The sequence below is a fragment of the Scyliorhinus torazame genome, chromosome 21 (genome assembly GCF_047496885.1).
Source record: "Scyliorhinus torazame isolate Kashiwa2021f chromosome 21, sScyTor2.1, whole genome shotgun sequence".
NCBI classification, from domain to species: Eukaryota; Metazoa; Chordata; class Chondrichthyes; order Carcharhiniformes; family Scyliorhinidae; genus Scyliorhinus; species Scyliorhinus torazame.
This window is the reverse complement of record NC_092727.1, coordinates 120,632,341-120,656,057: the sequence shown is the minus strand read 5'-3', so window position 1 is coordinate 120,656,057 and position 23,717 is coordinate 120,632,341. Positions and strand designations below refer to the sequence as shown.

The 23,717-nt window shown below is 50.2% G+C and overlaps 1 protein-coding gene across 7 annotated transcripts in view; it reads left to right on the top strand.

The window, feature by feature from the left end:
- LOC140398586 (TANK-binding kinase 1-binding protein 1-like) overlaps positions 1 to 23,717 on the top strand; it is a 169,572-nt gene that overhangs the window by 19,627 nt on the left and 126,228 nt on the right. For all 7 annotated transcript variants that reach the window (XM_072487410.1, XM_072487409.1, XM_072487412.1 and 4 more), the window contains 5 exons: positions 3,034 to 3,153; positions 3,878 to 3,982; positions 13,659 to 13,809; positions 16,578 to 16,783; positions 17,882 to 17,937. In XM_072487410.1, the coding sequence (XP_072343511.1) occupies positions 3,034 to 3,153; positions 3,878 to 3,982; positions 13,659 to 13,809; positions 16,578 to 16,783; positions 17,882 to 17,937 (638 nt within the window). The remainder of the gene's footprint in view (positions 1 to 3,033; positions 3,154 to 3,877; positions 3,983 to 13,658; positions 13,810 to 16,577; positions 16,784 to 17,881; positions 17,938 to 23,717) is intronic.

Below are 23,717 nucleotides of genomic sequence, written 5' to 3'. Positions count from 1 at the left end.
GCGGAGGCAGAAGAGACTCTCCCCACTTCGCATGCGCGGGAAACTGCCGGCGCCCGCTGACGCTCCCGCGCATGCGCCGGGAAACTGTCAGCGGCCGCTGACGCTCCCACGCATGCGCCGCATTTCCGCGCCAGCTGGCGGGGCAACAAACGCCATTTCCGCCAGCTGGCGGGCGGAAATCCCTCCGGCGTCGGCCTAGCCCCTCAATGTTGGGGCTAGGCCACCAAAGATGCGGAGCCTTCCGCACCTTTGGGCCGGCGCGATGCCCGTCTGATTGGCGCCGTTTTTGGCACCAGTCGGCGGACATCGCGGCGTTGGGGGAGAATTTCGCCCCAGGTTTCTGACACAGGAGATGGTCCAACACTGTTTTATTGAACTTCCTGATTGCTGTACATAGTCTGCTGTGAGTTGACACTCGATCAATCTAACTGCTAACCTCCTACTGGCTTGACCAGACTAACTCTCTACCTCATGGTGATAGTGCTCACTGGCTTGTGCACTCTTACTATCTCAGTAGCTGTGTCCTGTAGAGAGAACGAGAGTCTTAATGCCCTGAGTGCTTTATAGTGGTGGTGTCCTGTCTGGTGATTGGTTGTTATGTGTCATGTGTGTTCATTGGTTATCCTGTGTGTCAATCACTGCCTGTCTGCATCTCATTATATACATGAGTGGATATTATGACAAGTCTAAGCTTTGGAATTCCTTCCTTGAGCCTCTCATGCTTTCCACCTCTCTCTCTCTCTCTCTCCCCCCCCCCCCCTCTCCCTCCCACAGCCCCCCCCCCCCCCCTCCCCAGGCCCACTGCCCCCTATATTATCATCCTCCTTCCATAGGAATAAAGGAATTGGGGGGCAGAAGTCGGCAATTCAGCTCTTTGAGCCTCCTCCACCATTCAATCAGACCATGGCTGATCTCTTCCTGGTCTCAAATCCACCTCCCACCTGTTCCCCACATCCCTTTAACCCGTTTTTTAAAAATCTGAAATATATCAGGGGCAGCAGGATGATGCAATGGTTAGCATTGCTGCCTCACGCCGCCGAGGTCTCAGGTTCGATCCCGGCCCTGGGCCACTGTCTGATGTGGAGTTTGCACATTCTCCCCGTGTTTGCGTGGGTTTCACCCCCACAACCCAAAGATGTGCAGCATAGGTGGATTAGCCATGCTAAGTTGTCCCTTAATTGTAAGAAATGAATTAGGTACTCTAAATTTATTTTAAAAGACTCATTAAAAAAACAAAATCAGAAATATACCTATCTCCTTCTTGAAACCATGACTCCGATTCCACAGCACCATGGGGCCAAGGGGCAGTGCGTTCCACAGATTCACAATCCTCTGTGAGAAATAGTTCCTCCTCATCTCAGTTCTAAATCTACTGCTTCTCAACCTATATCTGTGACCTCTCATTCTAGATTGCCCCACAATGGGGAACATTTGATTCTCGGTTACTTTATCAATCCCTTTTGGTATTTTATATACCTTAATGTATGAATGGACGTCAACAGAGCAAAGGGAATGTAGGAAGGTTTTTGGACAGACAATTGTCTTCAACACCAACAGCTCCAGTAAAACATCTTAGTCAATAAAAGTGTTGCAAGTTTAGAATTGAGCTGAAGAAGGGCCCGATCTGGGGCGCGATTCTCCGACCCCCCACCGGGTCGGAGAATCGCCGGGGGCCGGCGTGAATCCCGACCCCGCCGTGTCGCGAATTCTCCGCCACCGGAGATTCGTCGGGGGCGGGAATTGCGCCGCGCCGGTCGGCGGGAATCCCCCGGCAATTCTCGGGTCCGCAAAGGGCCAAGGCCCTGCCGCTGTCAACCCTAGGACGGCGGGACATGGCGGCGCGGGCAGGCTCTGGGGTCCTGGTGGGGGCGCGGGGCGATTCCTCCGATTCCTCGGGTTGCCTGGCCCGCAATCGGGGCCCACCGATCCGCGGGCAGGCCTCTGCCGTGGGGGCACTCTTTTCCTTCCACCTTCGCCATGGTCTCCACCATGGCGGAGACGAAAGAGACCCCCTCCACTGCGCATGCGCGGGGATGCCGTGAGCGGCCGCTAACGCTCCCGTGCATGTGCCGCCCGGCAAAGTCAGTTTTGCGGCAGCTGGCGGGGCGGAAATCAGTCCGGCGCGGGCCTAGCCCCTCAAGGTGAGGGCTCGGCCGCTCAAGATGCGGAGACTTCCGCACCTTTGGGGCGGCGCGATGACGGGCTGATTCGCGCCGTTTTTGGCGCCGGTCAGCGGACATCGCGCCGATATCGGAGAATCCCGCCCCTGATTCCTGATTCTTCCTGAGCTAGCTATTCTCAACCAATTTCAGATTGTTGAACTAAGAGACAGAGAATGGAAAGGTCAACCAGATCAACAGCTGACTGTGACCCTTGCTGGAATATACTCTGCACCTGGGAACGAGACATGCAGGGACCAGATAGGCAAGAATAAATGTAGGGGGGGGCAGCATGGTGGCGCTGTGGTTAGAATTGCAGTCTCACGGCGCCGAGGTCCCAGGTTCAATCCCGGCCCCGGGTCACTGTCCGTGTGGAGTTTGCACATTCTCCCCGTGTTTGCGTGGGTCTCGCCCCCACAACCCAAAGATGTGCCGGGTAGGTGGATTGGCTCCGTTAAAGTGGAAAAAATGAATTGGATACTCTAAATTTATTTTGAAAAAAAGAAAAACGTAGGGGGAGGGTTGGGAGGGTCAATATTCAGGAGACCTTTAGAATTCTCTACCTTCCACGCCAGTGGTGCTGAGTTGTCAATTTATGGAGGCATAGAGATGTCACAGCGCAGGCGGAGATCTTTCAGCCCCTTCAGTCTATCCTGATATATTCAAGGCAGAGTTTGATACACTTTTGGATGCAATGGAGAGTGATTGGGAAAGTGGAGTTGAGGTAGAAGATTGGTCATTATCTTTTTAGCTGGCAGAGCAGGTTCGAGGGGCCGGCTGTCCGTCTCCTGCACCTGTTCCTTCCGTTCTTCTGACGCAACGCCTGACTCTGCTCTCCTCTCTTCTCTCATTCTCATTGTGCTTCATTTCCCAGTTTTCCTTGTCAAATGAATTTGCCGATGACAAGAAGTCGCCCCAAAGCTTGCTGGATGTGACTTTGCTGAGGAACGAGAACAGCCGGCTGAGGGGGCAGCTGGAGCACTTCAGAAACCAGGTTGGTGCTGAATCTCACAAGGTGTGACTGGCTTTACAAGCCAGTAAACTGGAAATTGAGCTGGAATTCTGTTCCCAACAGCACTGTGGGTTATAACTACACCAGCCGGACTGGAAGGTGGCTCACTACCAGCTGCTCAAGGGTTATTTGGGATGGACAATAAATGCTGACCTAGCCAGCAATGCCCACATCTGCTGGAAAGAATATGTAAACAAGGATTCACTTATAGAATCATAGAATTTACAGTGCAGAAGGAGGCCATTCGGCCCACACCGGCCAAGGGGTCTGCACCGGCCCTTGGAAAGAGCTCCCTACTTAAGCCCACGCCTGCACCCTATCCCCATTACCCAGTAACCCCATCTAACCTTTTTTTGGACACTAAGGGCAATTTAGCAAGGCCAATCCATCTAACCCGCACATCTTTGGACTCTGGGAGGAAACGGGAGCACCTGGAGGAAACCCACGCAGACACGGGGAGAACATGCAGACTCCGCACAGACAGTGACCCAAGCCGAGAATCGGACGTGGGACCCCGGTACTGTGAAGCAACGGTGCTAACCACTGTGCTACCATGCCACCCGTACTTGAAGTAAAATATGAAGGGAATATTACATCTTTTCACAGATTCAGTACAGTTCCGTGTAACTAATCTACTCCCATCTGAGCCGGATAGATTCCCTCACGTATCTCATCAATTAAATGATGCTTGGTAATTAATTTTCAGCTTCGAGACAGTAAAGAAAGGGAGGATCACCTGGATGAGGTCATTCAAGCTTACGAGAAAATCCGTTCCGAGAAAGATGACCTACATCAGCAGCTGGAAGAAATGGTATGCCTCTGATCTAAATTACCGGTGATTTATGGTTCTGATCTGTTGTCCCAGAAAGAATTGGTCCTAACTTAGTATTTCGACTCAGGAAGTGGACAGAATAATGGTTGATTCCTTGACTTCCAAAAAGTGTTTGATAAAGTACTGCCTGTCTAATCAGCTGTTAAAAAAATCGAGGTCTCGTGCGATCAAAGGACAGTTATTATATTTGGGGGCATGTTGGTTGAATTTATGTAATCACTGCTTTATTACTAATGATTTTATTGGGGCCTTATTTAAAATTCATTCTCAGGATATGGGCATTACTGGCAGGACTGGCATTTATCATCAACCCCGCGTTGTCTGGACTTGATACATGTGAATGGCGTGCTAGGTCATTTGAGTGAACAGCTAAGAATCTCGCCTCTATGTCAGTGAATTGTGGGTTCAAATCTAACTCCAGGCTTCGAACATAAAGCTCTCCAGCGCAGTGCAGGCTGCACTGTTAGAGATGCTCTGCGGGATTCGCCGTCGGTGGGATTCTCGGCTTTGCTGCCAGCGCACTCACGCCCGCGGATTTCCAGAAGGCCTGGGGGTGCCCAACAATGGGAAAGCCCATTGGCTGGCTGTCGGGACGGAGGATCCCGCTGCTGGTGGGGAGGTGCCGCGCCAGAAAAATGGTGCGGTGGGTCAGAGAACCCCGCCGCTGTCTTTTGGATGAGTTCACCTACACTTTTAGGTGGGTGTGAAAAATCCGATGGCACTATTCTTGAGGAGGAACAATGTCCTGGCCGATATTCATCTCTGAATCAGCATCACAAAAACAGATTATCCAGTCATTGCCACATTGCTGTTTGAGGGAGCTAGTCATGTGAAACTTAATGGCTGCGTTCCCCGCAATGCCAACAGTTGAGGCTTCACTTCACTAGGGGCTTTTCACAGTAACTTCATTTGAAGCCTACTTGTGACAATAAGCGATTTTCATTTTCATTTCATTTCAAAAGTACCTCATTGGCAGTAAAGAGCTTTGGGACATTCTGAGGTTGTGAAAGGTGCTACATTGATGCAAAAAATCCTTCTTTCCATCAACCATGGTGGTGTGGAACTGGAGTCACATTTCGGCCAGATTTGAGAAGGACAGTAGGAATCCTTCCCTGAAGAATCGTCGTGGACCAGTTATGTCTTCGCAGCTTCACCGCCACGTCAATAATAATAATCACTTATTGTCACACGTAGGCTTCAATGGAGTTACTGTGAAAAGCCCCTAGTCGCCACATTCCGCCGCCTGTTCGGGGAGGCCGGTACGGGAATTGAACCCGCGCTGCTGGCCTAGTTCTGCATTACAAGCCAGCTGTTTAGCCCACTGTGCTAAACCAGCCCCTGATGCCAGTTTTGTTTTAAGAAGATCTGAATTTAACGACCATGGTGGGAATGGAGCCGGCTCTGGCTGGATACAAAATCAAGGTTTTTTTGAAGTATTGGTTAAGTACATAGTTACTACATTAAAATGGATGAGGAGTGCGTCTTAGGGCTTTGGGTGGGATTTTGCAATCCCACTGTAGACAAGCCCCCCCCCCCCCCACCCTCCCCCCAACGCCGTGTAAATGCTGTAGACATTATGGGACCAGAAGACCTCATTGGTGAACCCCTTCTGCCAAAAACATGCCTCAAGGGGATGCATTGGGCTTATTGTCATTCATAATTTTCATTCATGACCCAAAAGAAACTCCTTTTCCTGAAGAGTTGTAAAAATGTGGAACGTGTTAGCACAAGGAATAGTTGGGTAACTGTGTAAGAGTCCTTCCTGTTTATTTCCTTTGTTCCTGTTTCTTTTATGTTATTTTATTATTTTGGCCCTTGGACCCGTAATCGGGATGTGTTTTTAAACAGAAGCGTGCTTGCCAGGGCACTGTGTGTGTGTGTTCCCCCAGGCCTTGTGTTTGAGAGAGAAGAAGCTGGACTTTTCGGCACTGTGTGGATCTTTGGAACCAGTTTTGGAAGGGGTCGGTTCGATTGGTTCACTGGCAACAAGTGGGTTGGCCAGGGACAGTGTTCTGCCTGACAACGATCAGTGATTGGTTCCTGCGTGATGCTTTCTGAGAGCAGGAGTGTTTAGACCTTGGAAGTGAAAGGAACACCCTCTCTCTCTCTCTCCTGCTTGCTCAAGTGAAAGAACTGCTCTATTGTTCTCAAAGCAGTGAATTCCTGGCACATCCTTTGCTGTGAACCTGAAATGATGCCGAGTCTGCAAAGAAAGTAGGCAACCTTGCCAGTGAAAACCATCTCAAACCTAGAAGGAAGAAGTACCAAAACGAAAGCCTGAACTTCAGAAAGATATTGACCGGAAGGCATCCCAGTGCATCAAAGATCTTTATCCTTTTATTTTTATTAATATTTTCTTTCCCTTTCCACCACCCTTCCCTCTGTATTATTTGTCTGTGTATGTGTGTGCGTGTGTGTTGTGTGCATGTGTGTGTGTGTAAAGAGTGGGGCGACTTTGAAAGGGGGGGTTGGGAAAGGAATAGTAGATGGTCAGTTACATTTTCTGTCTGTTTAATTATGATGCTGTACTTAATAAAAATGTACTTATGTTGCAATGTTACAAACCTGGGGCGGGATTGTCCGACCCCCCGCCGGGTGGGAGAATCGCTGGGGGTCGGCGTGAATCCCGCACCCGCTGTCCTCCCAATTCTCCCGCCCCCCAAAAACCGGCCCGGCGTGAGTCGCGCCGCCCGCCTCGGAGAATGGCGGGGTCCGGCACGACTCAATGGGCGCCGGGGCCGCCCGAATTCTCCGGCCCGCTATGGGCCGAAGTCCTGCCCGCGCCACCAGGTCCCGCCGGCATAAATCAGAGTAGGTCCCTTACCGGAGGGGCCTGGCGGTGCGGGCGGGCTCCGGGGTTTCTGGGGGGGGGGGGTCGCGGGGGGATCTTGCCCTGGGAGGTGCCCCCACGGTGGCCTGGCCCATGGGTCAGGGCCCACCGATCCGCGGGCGGGCCTGTGCCGTGGGGGCACTCTATTCCTTCCGCATCGGCCGTTGTGGTACTCCGCGATGGCCGATGCAGAAGTGAATCCCTGTGCGCATGCGCGGGGATGATGCCAGCACACGCTGCCGCTCCCGCGCATGCGCCGGTCGGCGGAGGCCCTTCGGCGCCGGTTGGCGTGCCGCCAGGCCCCTCTCCCGCCCGCTGGCAGGGCGCCAACCACTCCGGGCCAGGCCTAGGCCCTGAAGGTGCGGAGGATTCACGCCACTCCGTCCCGCCAGGACTCCCCGCCCGCTGGGTACGGGAGAATCCCGCCCTGGTCTCTGTAGTTTATTGAGCTTAACCAAGGTCATTGGATATTTTAAATAATATCTAATTTTACCTGTGATGCGACTCTGGGTCAAGTGGGGATGGAATTGACTGTGCACTAGCCTGGGGTGTCATGACCACTGGCTGGTTCGTGATGCAGAGCAAGGCCAGAAGCGTGGGTTCAATTCCCGTACCGGCTGTGGTTATTCATGAAGCCTCGGCTTCTCAACCTTGCCCCTCACGTGAGGTGTGGTGATCCTCAGGTAAAATCATCACCAATCAGCTCTCCCCATCAAAGGGGAAAGAAGCCTATAGTCATCTGGGTCTATGGTGACTTTACCTTACCAGATACATTAAAAGGGAAGTTCAACAAGTGCTTAAATGAGAATGGAAAAGAGGATATGCAGGTGGGGTGAGGTGAGGAAGTGTAGGGAGCATAAAGCCCCACATAGATCAGTTGGCCAGATGGTTTGCTTCTGCACTGCAGGCTCTCCTCACCCAAAATCTACAGAGGAAACAATCAAGAGATGGAGCTCTATGTGTTCTGCTGGCCCAATCCTGAGGGGAGACCTTGCAGCGCAGTGGCTAGCATCCCTGCCTCTGAGCAGAAGCACCGGGTTCGAATCCCACTTGGCACTCTGGGACTTGATGACCAAGGAATGGTCATGCGACTGAACAGGTTGCTTGCCGACCTGTAAATCCGCCCAACGCCGCCCTGGTGGTTGGTAAGAATGAGAGAGTTCCCCGGTCAGCCGTACTTGTTACAGAATGGAAAATAGGCACAAGCAATGGGCTTTGTCTGCCGTGTGCTGATTCTAGATGTGGAAAGTCTGAGTTTAATCCTGAGGCATCGAGAGCCAAACGTAGTATCAGCTTACACAGCACAGACAGGAATTCAATGTGGGAATCTGATAGCTTGCCAGGCGGCAGCTCTTTAATAACTGGGTCACAACAAAGGGGCTACTTCAAGGAGCCCCTTTAATTCGTTATTACCACTGTAAAATAGTGAGCGATATTTTCCATCGGTCCCATCAAAGTCAATGGCTGTATTTTCTGCCCCTGCCCCTGCTGTGCCTGGAGCCTGTGTTTCTGCAGCTGTTTCTGGGCTCCCAGGGGTGCAGACTGGTGGATATGTCCGGCTCACAGACAGTCATTCCCGTGCCTCAAAATGAATTGGGCTGAAAATCACCGGCCAGGCCCCCTGCGGGGAGCCCGGAATTGGCCCCGAATTTATTGATAATGGTTCAAAGTGATTTGAAGTGTTTATTTTTGGATGTGCGCAGTTCACAAAACAGCTCTGAGGAAAAATGCCTTTTAAAAATACAGAGGTTTTTTTTTTTGATTGCTGGTTGGATTTCAGTAGGGAGAAGTTAAAATTAGCACTGAGAAGAATTGTAAAGATGACTGCGGCACTGACCACATTTCCCAGGCGATATTTGATGATCGCTGCTAAGGTTTAAACATAGAATTCTTACAATGCAGAAGGAGGCTATTCGGCCCGTCAAGTCTGCACCGCCCCTCTGAAAGAGCGCCCGACCGAGGCCCACACCCTCACCCTGTCTCTGTAACCCCACCTAACCTGCACATCTTTGGACACAAAAGGGCAATTTAGCATGTCCAATCCACCTAACCTGCACATCTTTGGACACAAAGGGGCAATTTAGCATGTCCAGTCCACCTAACCTGCACATCTTTGGACACAAAGGGGCAATTTAGCATGTCCAGTCCACCTAACCTGCACATCTTTGGACACAAAGGGGCAATTTAGCATGTCCAGTCCACCTAACCTGCACATCTTTGGACACAAAGGGGCAATTTAGCATGTCCAATCCACCTAACCTGCACATCTTTGGACACAAAGGGGCAGTTTGGCATGTCCAGTCCACCTAACCTGCACATCTTTGGACACAAATAGGCAATTTAGCATGTCCAGTCCACCTAACCTGCACATCTTTGGACACAAAGGGGCAATTTAGCATGTCCAGTCCACCTAACCTGCACATCTTTGGACACAAAGGGGCAATTTAGCATGTGCAGTCCACCTAACCTGCACATCTTTGGACACAAAGGGGCAAATTTGCATGTCCAATCTACCTAACCTGCACATCTTTGGACACAAAGGGCAGTTTAGCATGTCCAATCTACCTAACCTGCACATCTTTGGGTTGTGAGGGTGAGACCCACACAGACACGGGGAGAATGTGCAAACTTGAACCTGGGTCCTCAGCGCCGTAGGCAGCAGTGCTAACCACTACGTCGTGCCACCCAGGATGGTTGGCTCTTAATTCCCTCTGAGAGGGCCCAGCAAAACATTCAACTGTAAAAATCAAACCACTAGCCTTCCGGTTCCCGTCTCTGGTTGGATATATTCCATCCCCACCCACTTGCCATTGCTCACCCATCATAGAATTGCTACAGCGCAGAAGGAGGCCATTCAGCCCATCGGGTCTGCATCAACTCTCCGAAAGAGCACCCTACCTAGGCCCACTCCCCCGCCCTATCCCCGTAACCCCACCTAACGTTTTGGACACTAAGGGGCAATTCATCAGAATCGAACCCAGATCCCTGGTGCTGTGAGACAATAGTGCTAACCATTTTGCCCTCCATGCCCATTACTATGATATGCCACCATCCTCCACCAATCAGTATGTGACTAATTTCTCTATTCCTCGATTGGCTCCTGCTTGACTGCCAGCCACAAAGACTAATATCTCCTCAGCTCTAATATCTCCATAATTAATGAACAGAAGGGTTCAAAGAAAATGTTTCTAAAAACCACATTTTTCAAATGTTCCTCTGATTTTTCCCTTGAGTCGCTCATGGAGGTGTCTGGAATCATGCCGTCACGGAACGTTTACATCACCGAAGGTGGCTATTTGGCCCTTTGTTTCCATGCTGGCTCTCTGCGAGAGCAACTCAGCTTCACCCTCCCCCATTCCGCCTTTCCCCAGTAGCCTTGCAATTTCTTCTCCTCCCTCTTCAGCTAATCGTCCAAGTCCTCGTTTGAAAGCCAGGCTTGAATGGGGCTGTTTAGCACGCTGGGCTAAATTGCTGGCTTTGAAAGCAGACCAAGGTAGGCCAGCAGCACGGTTCAATTCCTGTAACAGCCTCCCCGAATAGGCGCCGGGATGTGGCGACTAGGGGCGACTAGGGGCTTTTCACAGTAACTTCATTGAAGCCCACTTGTGACAATAAGTGATTTTCATTTCATTTCATTCACCTGCCTCTTCCGTAGTCACGTAGTACGTAGCACTAGTACTTACGTAACCTAAACCACTCGCTGCCCAAAAAGCATTCTCCCCCTTTAATTTTCCCTTTAACCCACTGGGGACACCAGGTCAATCCTGCAGCATTGGCCACTCCTGCGATCAATAAGGCCCTGCCGGCTCATCTTTTAAAAAAAATAAATGTGGCCTTTTCCAATCATTAGGAGAGGTTGCTGCGGGATAAATGCTGCTGCAGTTCACGATGTACAGAACATGCCGGAAAGTACAGGGTGGGTCAGTCGACATCTGATAAGATAGGCAAGGGAGGAATGCAGATGAATATTTCAGGTTCAAGAGATGGGACAGTTCAAGCTTTTCTATTTTTAAAAATTCAATTTAATTTCCGACCCTCGCAGTTTTTCATTTTGGCTGTCGTCTGCGATGCAAGCGTCCACGGGAATTGTTTTTTTCTCTATCGTAGTTCTATTTTTAGCAGCTGCTGCTGGAGGGGCTTTGGAAGGAATTGTTTCGAAGCATCAAGCGTGTATCCTGTGAGCCAAATGCAGGCTGGGATTTCAAGCTAACCTGCTTTAAATATTACACCTCGTGACTCCTGGCTGTTCCTTGTCGGAGGAACTGATGTCAGGCAGCCCGGGGAGATAGAACAGGAATTTTGCAGAAAGGGTTCACCATTACTCCTCACATTAAAGTCATTTTTTTTTTTTAACATCACGTTACAGCTCTCAATGGGGCCTTTTGGATGGCTCTCCTGCAGTAAGGATCTGTGCACGCATGATAGTGCTCTGGCTGTAGCTACTAGTAGTGATTTCCTTTGAGACTGCATAGCATATGGTGCATGGAAAATGCTAAAAGCGGAAAGCCGGGCAGCACGGTGGCGCAGTGGGTTAGCCCTGCTGCCTCACGGCGCCGAGGTCCCGGGTTCGATCCCGGCTCTGGGTCACTGTCCGTGTGGAGTTTGCACATTCTCCCCGTGTTTGCGTGGGTTTCGCCCCCCACAAGCCAAAAGATGTGCAGGCTAGGTGGATTGAACACGGTAAATTGCCCCTTAATTGGAAAAAATTAATTGGTTACTCTAAACTTATTTATATTTTAAAAATGGAAAGTCGACGTAAAGTAAATGGGCCGCAGTCTCCGAGGTACATCTGGCACTCACGTAAGGTAAACGTCACCTGGTTTCAGCCGTGGCTCAGTGCCTCTGACTGTCTATGTTGAAGTCCCGTTCCAGGGCTAGAACACAATAATCAAAGCTGACACTCTAGTGCGGTACCGAGGGAGCACTGCACTGTCAGCGGTGCTGTCTTTTGGATGCGACATTAAAACCAAGGCGTGGATGCAAAATATTAAAGATTGCACGCCACTACTTCAAACAAAAGCGGGGAAGTTCTCTCTGCTGCCCTTCCTGTTTGGGAGAGTTTGCTGTGTGCAAATTGGCTGCTGTGTTTCCGACAATACAACAGTGGCTACACTTCAAAATGGACTTCATTGGCTGTCAAAAATCCAGTGGTCTTGAAAGGTGCTATATAAATAAAAATCTTTTTTTTAAGATACAGCTCTTAGTAAAACGGACATGGTTTCAATAGTCTGTCATCCATGAAAGATATGTTGCGTCTATTAGAGCAGAACCTGAGTTCCCATGACTGCAGAGTGAGTAAACAGAATGGCATTACATTTATATCGCGCCTTTTACTGCACCCCCAGAGTGTTTTACAACCAACCAATTACTTGGACAATGTAGTCACTGTTGTACTGTGACAAACGCAGCAACGAATTACTGCACAGTAAGATCTCACAAACAGCAATGTGACAATAATCGGATCATCTATTTTTAGGGATGTTGGCTGAAGAATAAATATTGGCCAGGAAACCAGGGAGAACTCCCCTGCACTTCTCTGAATAGTGTGCTGGGATTGTTTACATCCACCTGAGAGGGAAGATGAGGCCTTGGTGTAACATCTCGTCCCAAACCAGCAACCTCTGTGACCAAGACGGGCCTGGGCAGCGGGTGCATGGGTTCCCCTAAAGCCACACATCATTTGACGTGGATATTTATCACCGATCTCCCATTGCGGCCTGTTCAAAGTCCTGGAGCACACTACCTAACAGCACCTTCACCATATAGACTGCAGTGGTTCCAGAAGAAGGTGCATCACCTGGAACTTCAAGGTTAACTAGGGATGCGTAATGAAATTTTGCCTCGTCAACGGCGTGCATATCAGGGATGAATATTAAAAGACAGGAAAGACAGTTGCTGAGGCAAGGTTCTTGGAGGTCTGCCAGTACCAATCAGACTAACTCTGCAAAATGCGGGCAGCACGGTGGTGCAGTGGTTAGCACTGCTGCCTCACGGCGCTGAGGTCCCAGGTTCGATCCCGGCAATGGGTCACTGTCCGTGTGGAGTTTGCACATTCTCCCCGTGTTTGCGTGGGTTTCGCCCCCACAACCCAAAGATGTGCAGGGTAGGTGGATTGGCCACACTAAATTGCCCGTTAATTGGAAAAATGAATTGGGTACTCTAAATTTATAAACAAAACCTCTGCGAAATGTTAATGCCTTCAGTAGAGGAGGAAGAGGGCGATTTTGAAATTCAGCTTCACAATGTAAATAAAATAATGCTTAATCCAGTCAGCCGGGAAGAATTACCACAACGACAAATGCATGAGCCAGAAACATTACCTCACACTTTTGGTGCCTGTAACTTGTTTTTCTTGGAATAGGGCGGGAATATTCTGGCCGTTGGCAGTGGACCTCCGCCTGCGGGTTTCCTGGTGGTGTGGGGTGGCTTCAATGGGGAATCCCATTGACAAGCGGTGGGAGTAGAAAGTCCTGCCGCCAGCGAACGGCGCGCTGCCGGGAAACAGGCGGCTGAGGGTCCGGAGATTGCAGCCCTAGGTTGAGAGCCTGAGGCGTGTCACTCCAGAGCAGTCGTGGCTGACCAGGTGTCTAACCGCCTACCGCAGGCACATTGGGAGGATTTGCAGGTTGACAATCCACCCATCTGGCTGCATTATGAACACACCTTTCGTGTCCATCACGTCTTGGGGTGGGACATGAACCCAGGACTTCTGGCTTAGAGCCAGGGGCACTATCCACCGTGCCACTCAGCAAAGAAGCCAGTGTGCTCTATGGAGACCAATTGTTTTCCTGTCGCTCATCTGTAATTTTATTTTTCGCCCCCCAGACTGTCCTGGCTGAGGATCATGTCTCCACGATTCAGAGTTTGGAACAGGCGCTGAGGCTGAGGGACAGCTCGGTTCAGATGCTCAACGACCAGCTCCAGGCGAAGGATGAGCAAATTGTACAACTGAGCCCGACCCACGGGTGTCGTTACGGTAGTGTGCCATTGTCCATACGTTCTCAGGGCCGCCTTGTACATAAAGCACCCAATGGGTACTCGGGACATGATGGGCATGTGGGAGGAGCAATCTTCATTGAAAAACAGCCCACGTTAAAAGGCAGCAAAGCACTAACTGGCAGAGCTATGGTGGTTCATATCTTGGAAGACACAATAGATGGGGTCCCTTCTCTTGTCAAGAGAAGATCTAAGGGGGTGACTTAATAGAAGGCTTTAAAATTATGAAAGATTTTGGAAGAGTAGATTTTGGGCAGCACGGTAGCACAAGTGGATAGCACTGTGGCTTCACAGCGCCTGGGTCCATGTTCGATTCCCCGCTGGGTCACTGTCTGTGTGGAATCTGCACGTTCTCCCCGTTTCTGCGTGGGTTTCCTCCGGGTGCTCCGGTTTCCTCCCACAGTCCAAAGACGTGCAGGTTAGGTGGATTGGCCATGCTCAATTGCCCTTAGTGTCCAAAAAGGCTAGGAGGGGTTATTGGGTTACGGGGATGGGGTGGGAATGGGGGATTAAGTGGGTCGGTGTAGACTTGATGGGCCGAATGGCCTCCTTCTGCACTGTATGTTCTATGTTCTAGACTCGAAGAGGGTGTTTGCAATTGTGGGGAGGAGCAAAACTTGAGGCCATCAATATAAGATGTTCATGGTATGTTAGTTATATTTCCGACACAGGTGAAGGACGTTGTTTAATTAAGTATATTGAGTATATATAAAGAGGTGACAGCTGGGACACTGGGTGTGGGAGCTGTAAGACGGAACAAAGTCAATAAACTCGCTGGATAAAGAAAAGCTCTGTGCCTTGGTTTCGGCTTCAACAACTCGTTTAGTATCCTGTTCGCATAAGGAAGTCACCAAGAGATCCAATTGGCAATTCAGATTAAAGCTCATTACCCAGAGAATGGTGATGGTGTGCAGCTCGCAATGTCAGGGAGTAGTTCAAACGAAAAAAAAGACTTGCATTTATAAAGCGCTTTTCATGACCACTGGACATCGCAAAGCACTTCACAGTCAATGAAATACTTATGAAGTGTGGTCACTGTCCTAATGTAGGAAATGTGGCAGCCAAATTGTGCACAGCAGGATCCCACAGCGATGTGATAATGTCCAGATAATCTGTTTCTGTGATGTTGAGTGAAAGTTAAGTATTGGCCAGGAGACATCGGGAATAACTCCCCCGCTCTCTTCAAAAGAGGGCCCTGGGTTTTCTTTATATTCACCCAGGCATCGGTTAATGTTTCAGCTGAAAGATGACATCTTTGACAGTGCAACACACCCACAGTGCTACACTGGACTGTTAACGGGCGGCACGGTAGCACAGTGATTAGCACTATTACTTCACAGCGCCAGGGCCCCAGGTTCGATTCCTGGCTTGGGTCACTGTCTGTGCGGACTCTGCACGTTCTCCCTGTGTCTGAGTGGGTTTCCTCTGGGTGCTCCGGTTTCCTCCCACAAGTCCCGAAAGACGTGCTTGTTAGGTAAATTAGACATTCTGATTCTCCCAATGTACCTGAACAAACGCCGGAGTGTGGAGACTAGGGGATTTTCACAGTAACTTCATTGCAGTGTTACTGTTAAGCCTATTTGGAATACTAAGAAAGATTATTAAAAAATGCATGGGAACACCACCACCTGCAAGTTTGTCCTCCAAGCCACACACCAATCTGACTTGGGACTAGATCACCGCTCCTTAACTGTGGCTGGGTCACAAATCTGAGACGCCAGCGCTAACGAGACTATGGGTGTACACTATGGGTGTACACTACAGGTGTACACTACAGGTGTACACTATGGGTGTACACTATGGGTGTACCTACACCAGCCGGTCTGCAACAGTTCGAGAAGGCAGCTCACCACCACCTTCTCAAGGGCAATGAGGGTTGGACAATAAATGCTGGCCTGTCCAGTGACAGCCACACCCTTTGAACGGATTGAAAAAAGAAAAATTGGCGGGGGGGGGGGGGGGGGGGGGGGGGGTGGACGACTTGTGGGAGGAAACCGGAGCACCCGGAGGAAACCCACCGCAGACACGGGGAGAACGTGCCGACTCCGCACAGACAGTGACCCAAGCCGGGAATCGAACCTGGGACCCTGGCGCTGCGAAGCAACAGTGGTAACCACTGTGCTACCGGGCCACCCAAGTCAACTGTTAAAAGTCAACCACATCGCTGTTGACCTGAAGTCACATGGAGTCCAGACGGGTAAAGATGGGAGATCGGTGGCACAGTGCTTAGCACTGCTGCCTCACCACGCCAGGTTCTCGGGGTTGAATTCCAGCCTTGGGTAACTGTCTGTGCGGAGTTTGCACTTTCTCCCCGTGTCTGAGTGGGTTTCCTCCGGGTGCTCCTGTTTCCTCCCACAGTCCAAAGCTGTGCAGGTTAGGTGGATTGGCCATGATAAATTTCCCCTTTGTGTCCAAAGGAAGGTAAGGTGGGGTTACTGGGATAGGGTCAGGGCGTGGGCCTAGCTAGGGTGCTCTTTCCAAGGGCTCGATGGGCTACTTGGCCTCCTTCTGCACTGTAGAGATTCTATGATTCTAAAGGACATGTCGTCATGTCAGTAGGATTCTATTGACATTCACGTCTACGATTGACAAAGAATAGGGCTGTCAGTGGAATTCACAAGACCATTGCTGCGTTTAGTTTCTTTATCATTTGCTTCAAAGGGTTGAAGTGTTTGGAGATTTAGCATTTATCCAGCGTGTGTTTGATGAGCAGTGAAGTTGACCTTGTTGCATTGTGCTGCGTTGCAGGGCTGGAGAGCCCCAGGCGACAACAGAATTGCAGGGCGGTGGTCCCCCAACTGGATGAGCTGGAAGTTCAGAGGTTACAGGAGGAGATCGATGAACTCCAGAGGAAGCTGCACAGTTGCCAGTGGCGGGAGCGGCAATACAAAGAAGAGTGTGACCGCTTACAGTCCCAGCTAAGCCAGCAGAGTCTCCAGGAAAGCTGCACACAGGTCAGTGGAGAAGAGCAAACCCCCCTCTTTTTAAAAAGTGACCCGAGGGGTTCTCCCAGTGAAGAGCGAAGTCTCACCAGGAGGGGTGGAGGGAACACGCCAGTTAGCATTGTCATTAGACCTAACAGTGTAGGTGGCATTAGCGCCTCCCCACCAGACAGACAATATGACAACAATGTGGATATTACCAATTCCCATTGTAAATATAGACACTGTTATGGGCCAGGGTTTAGAGAACTCCAAAGTGTAGCATGGAGTTCACCTGACCCACAAGTTTTAATAGATTGTGGTATGGGGAGCACATGGCCCACTCTACAGGTGTGGTACAGCAGAAATGGAAAAGTATTTTTTAAAGCAAAACAATGTTTATTCTATGAACTCAAGTAACCTTTTTAAAACATACGGTGAACATCTTAGCAACCATTAATTCAAATACAACCCCCAAAGACTACAACACTAAGTAATCCGTAATAACTCCCAAACAACATCCAGAAGACTTAAGAAACCCCTTTCACAGAGCACATTAGGTTTACATTGACTACTGAGAACATTTATAATTCTGAATTCACCAAATGATCAAGAAATAGTCTTTTTCATGGCAGAGAGATCAACAGTACACCCGCTCTGTCCTGGCTTCAGCTCCAACACTGAAAGCGAAACTAAAACACACCCTGCACCAAACAGCCTAAAACGAAAGTAAAAAGCTGACACAGCTCAGCTCCACCCACTCTCTGACATCACTTGCAGTAGTAAACACCCATTTCTTAAAGGTACATTTCTGAAGCCCCCATTTCTTAAAGGTACTCTCGCATGACAACATGGACAGTTTTTAATAAGAATTTTTAATACAGTACATTGGGACAGACATAACATACAGTGGCATAAACTAAAGGTAGCAGTTTAAACAGAAGCAGCGCTGAACCATGTCGAGAATCGTCTGTTGCGATAGTCACACACAGAAACCGAAGGGGAGGAACAGGTCAGAGGAAGAGCGATAAATTAATCTGATTTTTCTGATCAATCTCATTGTTTGGCCGTTTCAGTTTTCATTGTCCACTCTCCTTCCCTCTCGCCCCCCCCCCCCCCCCCCCCCCCCAGGAGCTGACCCGTGACCCCCATGACATGGAGTGGATGAAGCAGACAGAAGAAGAGCAGTAAGTGTTTAATCCGGGTGCCTCCACCGGTACCCCCTCCTCTCTGACCTGCTTTCCTTCATTCCTTTAATTGTTCCCTCTGCACTGTCGATTTTTAAAAAAACAATATTCGTCCATTTGCAAGGCCGACATTTGTTAACTGTGAGACGACACTTGCACCCACGCTGTGACAGTGACGTTGGATTGCTGTCTGATGCCTCATGCGATTGCCCTAGCCAGTATGCGCAGAGGGGCTATTGAACCACAGGATCAGTCTGAACTTGATCAAGGAGAATTGACCCAACGACCACATTTTCTTATTAATTTAGTATCAAGCTGTGGGCTTCCCTGACATTTGTTACCCTACCCTGATCATCAGAAGCTTATTCAGACCCCCCCCCCCCCACACACACACAAAGAGTTAAAATCCAGGGAAGCCATTGGTGAAGGATAGATCTGGAGGCAAACTTGTGGGCGGCATGCAGCACAGTTGCTCCACAGCGTCAGAGTCCCAGGTTTGATTCCCAGCTTGGTTCACTGTCCGCGCAGAGTCTCCGGTTTCCTCCCACAAGTCCCGAAAGACGTGCTGTTAGGTAATTTGGACATTCTGAATTCTCCCTCAGTGTACCCGAACAGGCGCCGGAGTGTGGCGACGAGGGGGCTTTTCACAGTAACTTCACTGCAGTGTTAATGTAAGCCTACCTGTGACAATAAAAAAAAAAGATTTACTCAGGGTGCGATTTTACAGGTGGGACCCACTGCCGCTCCCCTACAAAGGCTCTCCCCCAGTTGCATTCGGGGCACTCTTAGGTAGGTGAGTGTGCGACTTAGCAGGACGGATGTCATTACATTGGCGTGGAACCGGGAGTCAGATAGCGGGCTGGGAAAGGGCGGCCCCCCCAGCAGCTGTTTAAGGCCACCCGACTCGTAGGAGATATTTCAATGTGAATTCGTCTGCGTATAAATTGCAAATGCTTCTCTCAGAAGTGCTGTGACTGCCTTCAGCTTGTGCATTGCATACTGAACAATGTGACCTCTGCAGGCGGAATTCCAATTAAACTTGAAGTTGTTCATTGGCGGAGGAGGTGATTCCGCGCCAAGAGGGCCGTAATGCTCCGTCCTTATCCCCGCTGCCCACTGGAGTAAGTTAGAGCAGTTTGCTGAGGCGCCATGGACAGCCTCTGTCGAGGGGAGACTGAGAGAAAAAAATCAGTCAGCGTGAGGAGCGTTTGCTCGGGAACCCCGCTGCGTCAATGTCATTAGCATTCCCCATGTGCTGTTCTCAGGGCTGAACACATCAGCGGCTGCCACTCAAATCTCAAGCGTCTCAGAGCTGCACAGCAGTCTGGCGGGACACCTGGAAATGCTACTCATCATTTCACCCCATCAGCATTGCCTTCTATTCTTTTCCCCCTCGTGAGTTGTCCAATCTCCTCTCGAAGGCATTTACGGTATTTTGCTGAACTACCTGTGTGGTAGCAACTTCCACAATTGTCACCAGTCTCTGTGTGGAGAGGTTTCTCCTGGGTGCCTTGTCTCATTCATTGAGGACTGTCTTATATTTCTGGCCCCTGGTTCGATCGCGCCTGCAGATCCATGTTTAACTTGTTTTGAAGTTCTCTATTCGGTCGCTTCTCAGTCTTTTCCTTCCCGGAGAAAGCAGCCTGGTCAGTCTTTGCCTGAATGTTGGAACCTCTCAATTCTGGTAACATCTTTGTAAATTGCTCTACCCCTCCCCTGGCCACCACCCCTCCCTTTCTCTCTTCCCCCCCCCCGCCCCCCCATCTCCTGTGTGTCGATATTCTTTCTGCAAAATGGGGACCAGAATTGCGCTCAGCACACCATAGGCTGGATTCTTCCGCCCGCCCGCCGCAAGAACGCTACGGGAGAGACGCTGACAATGGGAAATCCATTGACCTCGGGCGGGATTCTCCGGTCGCGCGGGCGGACCGCGGGCCGGGGAATCCCGCCCTAAGTAACACAATAATGAAATGAAATGAAATGAAAATCGCTTATTGTCACGAGTAGGCTAAAATGAAGTTACTGTGAAAAGCCCTAGTCGCCACATTCTGGCGCCTGTTCGGGGAGGGCTGGTACGGGAATCGAACCGTGCTGCTGCCTGCCTTGGTCTGCTTTAAAAGCCAGCAATTTAGCCCAGTGTGCTAAACCATGAGCAGGGGGAGAAATTCCACCTTTAGAATTCCGTGTGATCGGAGCCCAGGTTTGCGCAGGAATCCACCTGGACCAATTGGCCAGATTCCCTGATGTCAATGTTTCGAACAAATTTCACCATCAAAGGCCAACATTAACATTGCAATTTCCACCATTCCATTGGTTACTGTTTACCCTCCAGCATTGGAGATGCAGGAAAGACAAGAGACCAGCCTCAATTACTTTTTAAAAAAACGCATTTTATTACAAACTTGTAACAAAGGTTACAGCAAATAACACCCGGGAAACATTCTTCCCAACAGTCCAACTATACAGTTTGTACAGATTTTTTCTCCTTTTTCATACCCCCCCCCACATCCCACCCCCCTGCGACGAACAGCTCCTCAAACACGGTCACAAACATCCCCCACCTTTCTCAAACTCCCCCGCCTAGCCCCTTAACTCATACTTCTCTAACCGCAGGAAGTCATACAGATCACCCAACCATGCTGCTACCCCCGGTGGCGAATGCGGACCCTCCACTCCAGCAAAATTCGTCACCGTGCAATCAGAGAGGCGAAGGCCAAGACATCGGCCTTCCTCCTCTCCATGAGCTCCGGCTTCTCTGAAACTGAATCGCCACCAAAGGGGTTCGGGTCCACTCCCTCCCCACTATCTGGCTAAGACCGCGAACACTCCCGCCCAGAATCTCCCAATTTTTGAACCCCAAAACCTGTGCGCGTGGTTCGCTGGCCCCCGCCCACACCTCTCACACTCATCTGCTACCCCCTGAAAGAACCCACTCATTCTCGCCCGAATCATAAGCACCCTGTGCACCACCTTAAACTGTATCAGGCTCATACTTGCACAAGAGGAGGTCCCGTTTACCCTTCGCAGTGCCTCACTCCATACTCCCCAATTGATCTCTATCCCAACTCCGCTTCCCATTTCTCCTTGATCTTCACCACCCGCTCTCCTCCCTGCTCCCCCAGCCACTTATCTATATCCCCAATTCTTCCCTCCCCTTCCACATCCGGAAACAACAGTCGCTCCAGCAGGGTGTATCCTGGCAACCTAGGGAAATCCCTCCAGACCTTTCGTGCAAAGACCCTAACCTGTAGATACCTGAACTCACTCCCCGTCAGCAGCTCTACCCTCCCCCTTAGCTCCTCCAGACTGGCGAACCCTTCCTCCAAATACAAACCCCTCACCTTGACCCAGCCCCACTTCCCTCCACCTCCTGTAGAACAGCCTCAATTACACATAAATCATTTAAATTGTCTGTTTTGATGTTATTTGCTGTGATGATGAGGTGAGACTTTGCATTTGTGCAGCCATTTTGTGTAGAGGACGGGAGGCCACAAGGTTCCTTGCCAGCTTGGTCCCGTGTCTGAGCCCCAGGCAAACACAACCCGGGTTGGGGAAGCACGGGCGGGGCGGGGCGGGGGGGGGGGGGGGGGCATGGGCGGGGCGGTGGTCAGGAAAGGGGTTAAGGACATAGACATAGAAGTCAGAATTAGGCCACTTGAAATGAAATGAAAATCGCTTATTGCCACAAGTAGGCTTCAAGTGAAGTTACTGTGAAAAGCCCCTAGTCGCCACATTCCGGCGCCTGTTCGGGGAGGCTGTTACGGGAATCGAAGCGTGCTGCTGGCCTGCCTTGGTCTGCTTTCAAAGCCAGCGATTTAGCCCTGTGCTAACTTGGTCCATCGAGTCTGCTCCGCCATTCAATCATGGCTGATATTTTTCTCATCCCCATTCTCCTGCTTTTCCCCATAACCCCTGATCCCCTTATTAATCAAGAACCTATCTATCTCTGTCCTTAAAGACACTCAGTGATTTGGCCTCCCCAGCCTTCTGCGACAAACAGTTCCACAGATGCACCACCTCTGGCTGAAGAAAGCCCTCCTCATCTCTGTTTTAAAGGATCGTCCCTTCAGTCTGCGATTGTGTCCTCTGGTTCTAGTTTTTCCTGCAAGTGGAAACATCTACCCCCCACGTCCTCTCTCTCCGGGCCTCGCAGTATCCTGTCAGTTTCAATAAGAACCCCCATATCCTTCTTAAACTCCAACGAGTACAGACCCAGAGTCCTCAAACCGTTCCTCATATGACAAGCTCTTCATTCCAGGGATCATTCTGGTGAACCTCCTCTGGACCCTTTCCAAGGCCAGAACATCTTTCCTTAGATACGGGCCCAAACACTGCTCACAAAACTACAAATGGGGTCTGACCAGAGCCTCATACAGCCTCAGAAGTACATCCCTGGCTTGTATTCTCGCCCCTCTTTTTAAAAAAAAAATTTTAGAGTACCCAATCATTTATTCCAATTAAGTGGCAATTTAGCGCGGCCAATCCACCTACCCTGCACATCTTTGGGTTGTGAGGGCGAAACCCAGGGAAATATCGGGAGAATGTGCAAACTCCACACGGACAGTGACCCAGAGCCGGGATCGAACCTGGGACCTCGTGCCGTGAGACAGCAGTGCTAATCACTGCGGCCACCGTGTTGCCCTATATTCTAGCCCTCTGACAGGAATGCGAACATTGCAATTGCCTTCCTACTGCCGACTGAACCTGTACGTTAACCTTAAGAGAATCGTTGAACCAGTTGGGTTGGGGGAAGAGACCCACCGGCTGGGGAATGGTGTGCACACAAACGTTAAATGGACAGTCTCTGCTATCCACATCCTTGAGTCTCCTTCCCCGTTCAAGGGATCACGGCTGCTCCGGGCTGGAATTCTCGGGCCGTGGGGATTCTCTATTGCCGCTGGCAGCGCACCCCCCGCCCGAGGGTTACCCGGGAGGCGTGAGGGGCTCCAATGAGAAACCCCATTGACCAGCAGCGGGAAGGGAGAATCCCACCTCCGAGAAACACGCAGCTGGGGGTCGGGAGAAACCAGCCCCTGGTCTTGGCCTCCTTTTCACCTCAGCATCTTAACTCTGCATTTCCTCAATACCAAACCTGGGACGAGTGCCACTCCCTGTCGGGTAGAAAGAATTGACCTGCATCGCTAAGGTATCGATAAACTATTTACAGCCATCGAAGTAGGATTGAAGTGTAGTCGTCGTTGTGACGTGGGAAATACAGCAGCCAGTCTTCACACAGCAAGATCCCAGTAGCAGCGATGTGATAATGTTCAGATAATCTATTTCATTTGATGTTGTTTCCCGTACCAGCCTCCCCGAACAGGCGCCGGAATGTGGCGACTAGGGGCTTTTCACAGTAACTTCATTTGAAGCCTACTTGTGACAATAAGTGATTTTCATTTGAGGCTTAATATTGGCTGGAAACACCAGGAATGGATGAAACTCCCCTGCTCCTCATCGAAATAATGAAGCGGGGGGATCTTTTATGTCCACCTGAAAGTGTAGACAATGGCCTCGGGCTAACACTTTATCCAAAATTGACTGCTTATCAGTTTTGGAGCAGGAGGGAGACCATAGAGAAACTTCCTAGTCAATTAATAAGTCACATCATGCTCTGATTCGCTTCTGTTTCCTGGGGTAAATCTGCCCCATTGTGGTTCAATTCCATCATTACAGCCTACCCCATCAAATCTAATGAATCATTCTGTGCTTAAATCATGCAGCAATTTGAACGAAGCAATTGTAAATAACACAGCAGAGTGGGAATTTAGTGCTACTGAATG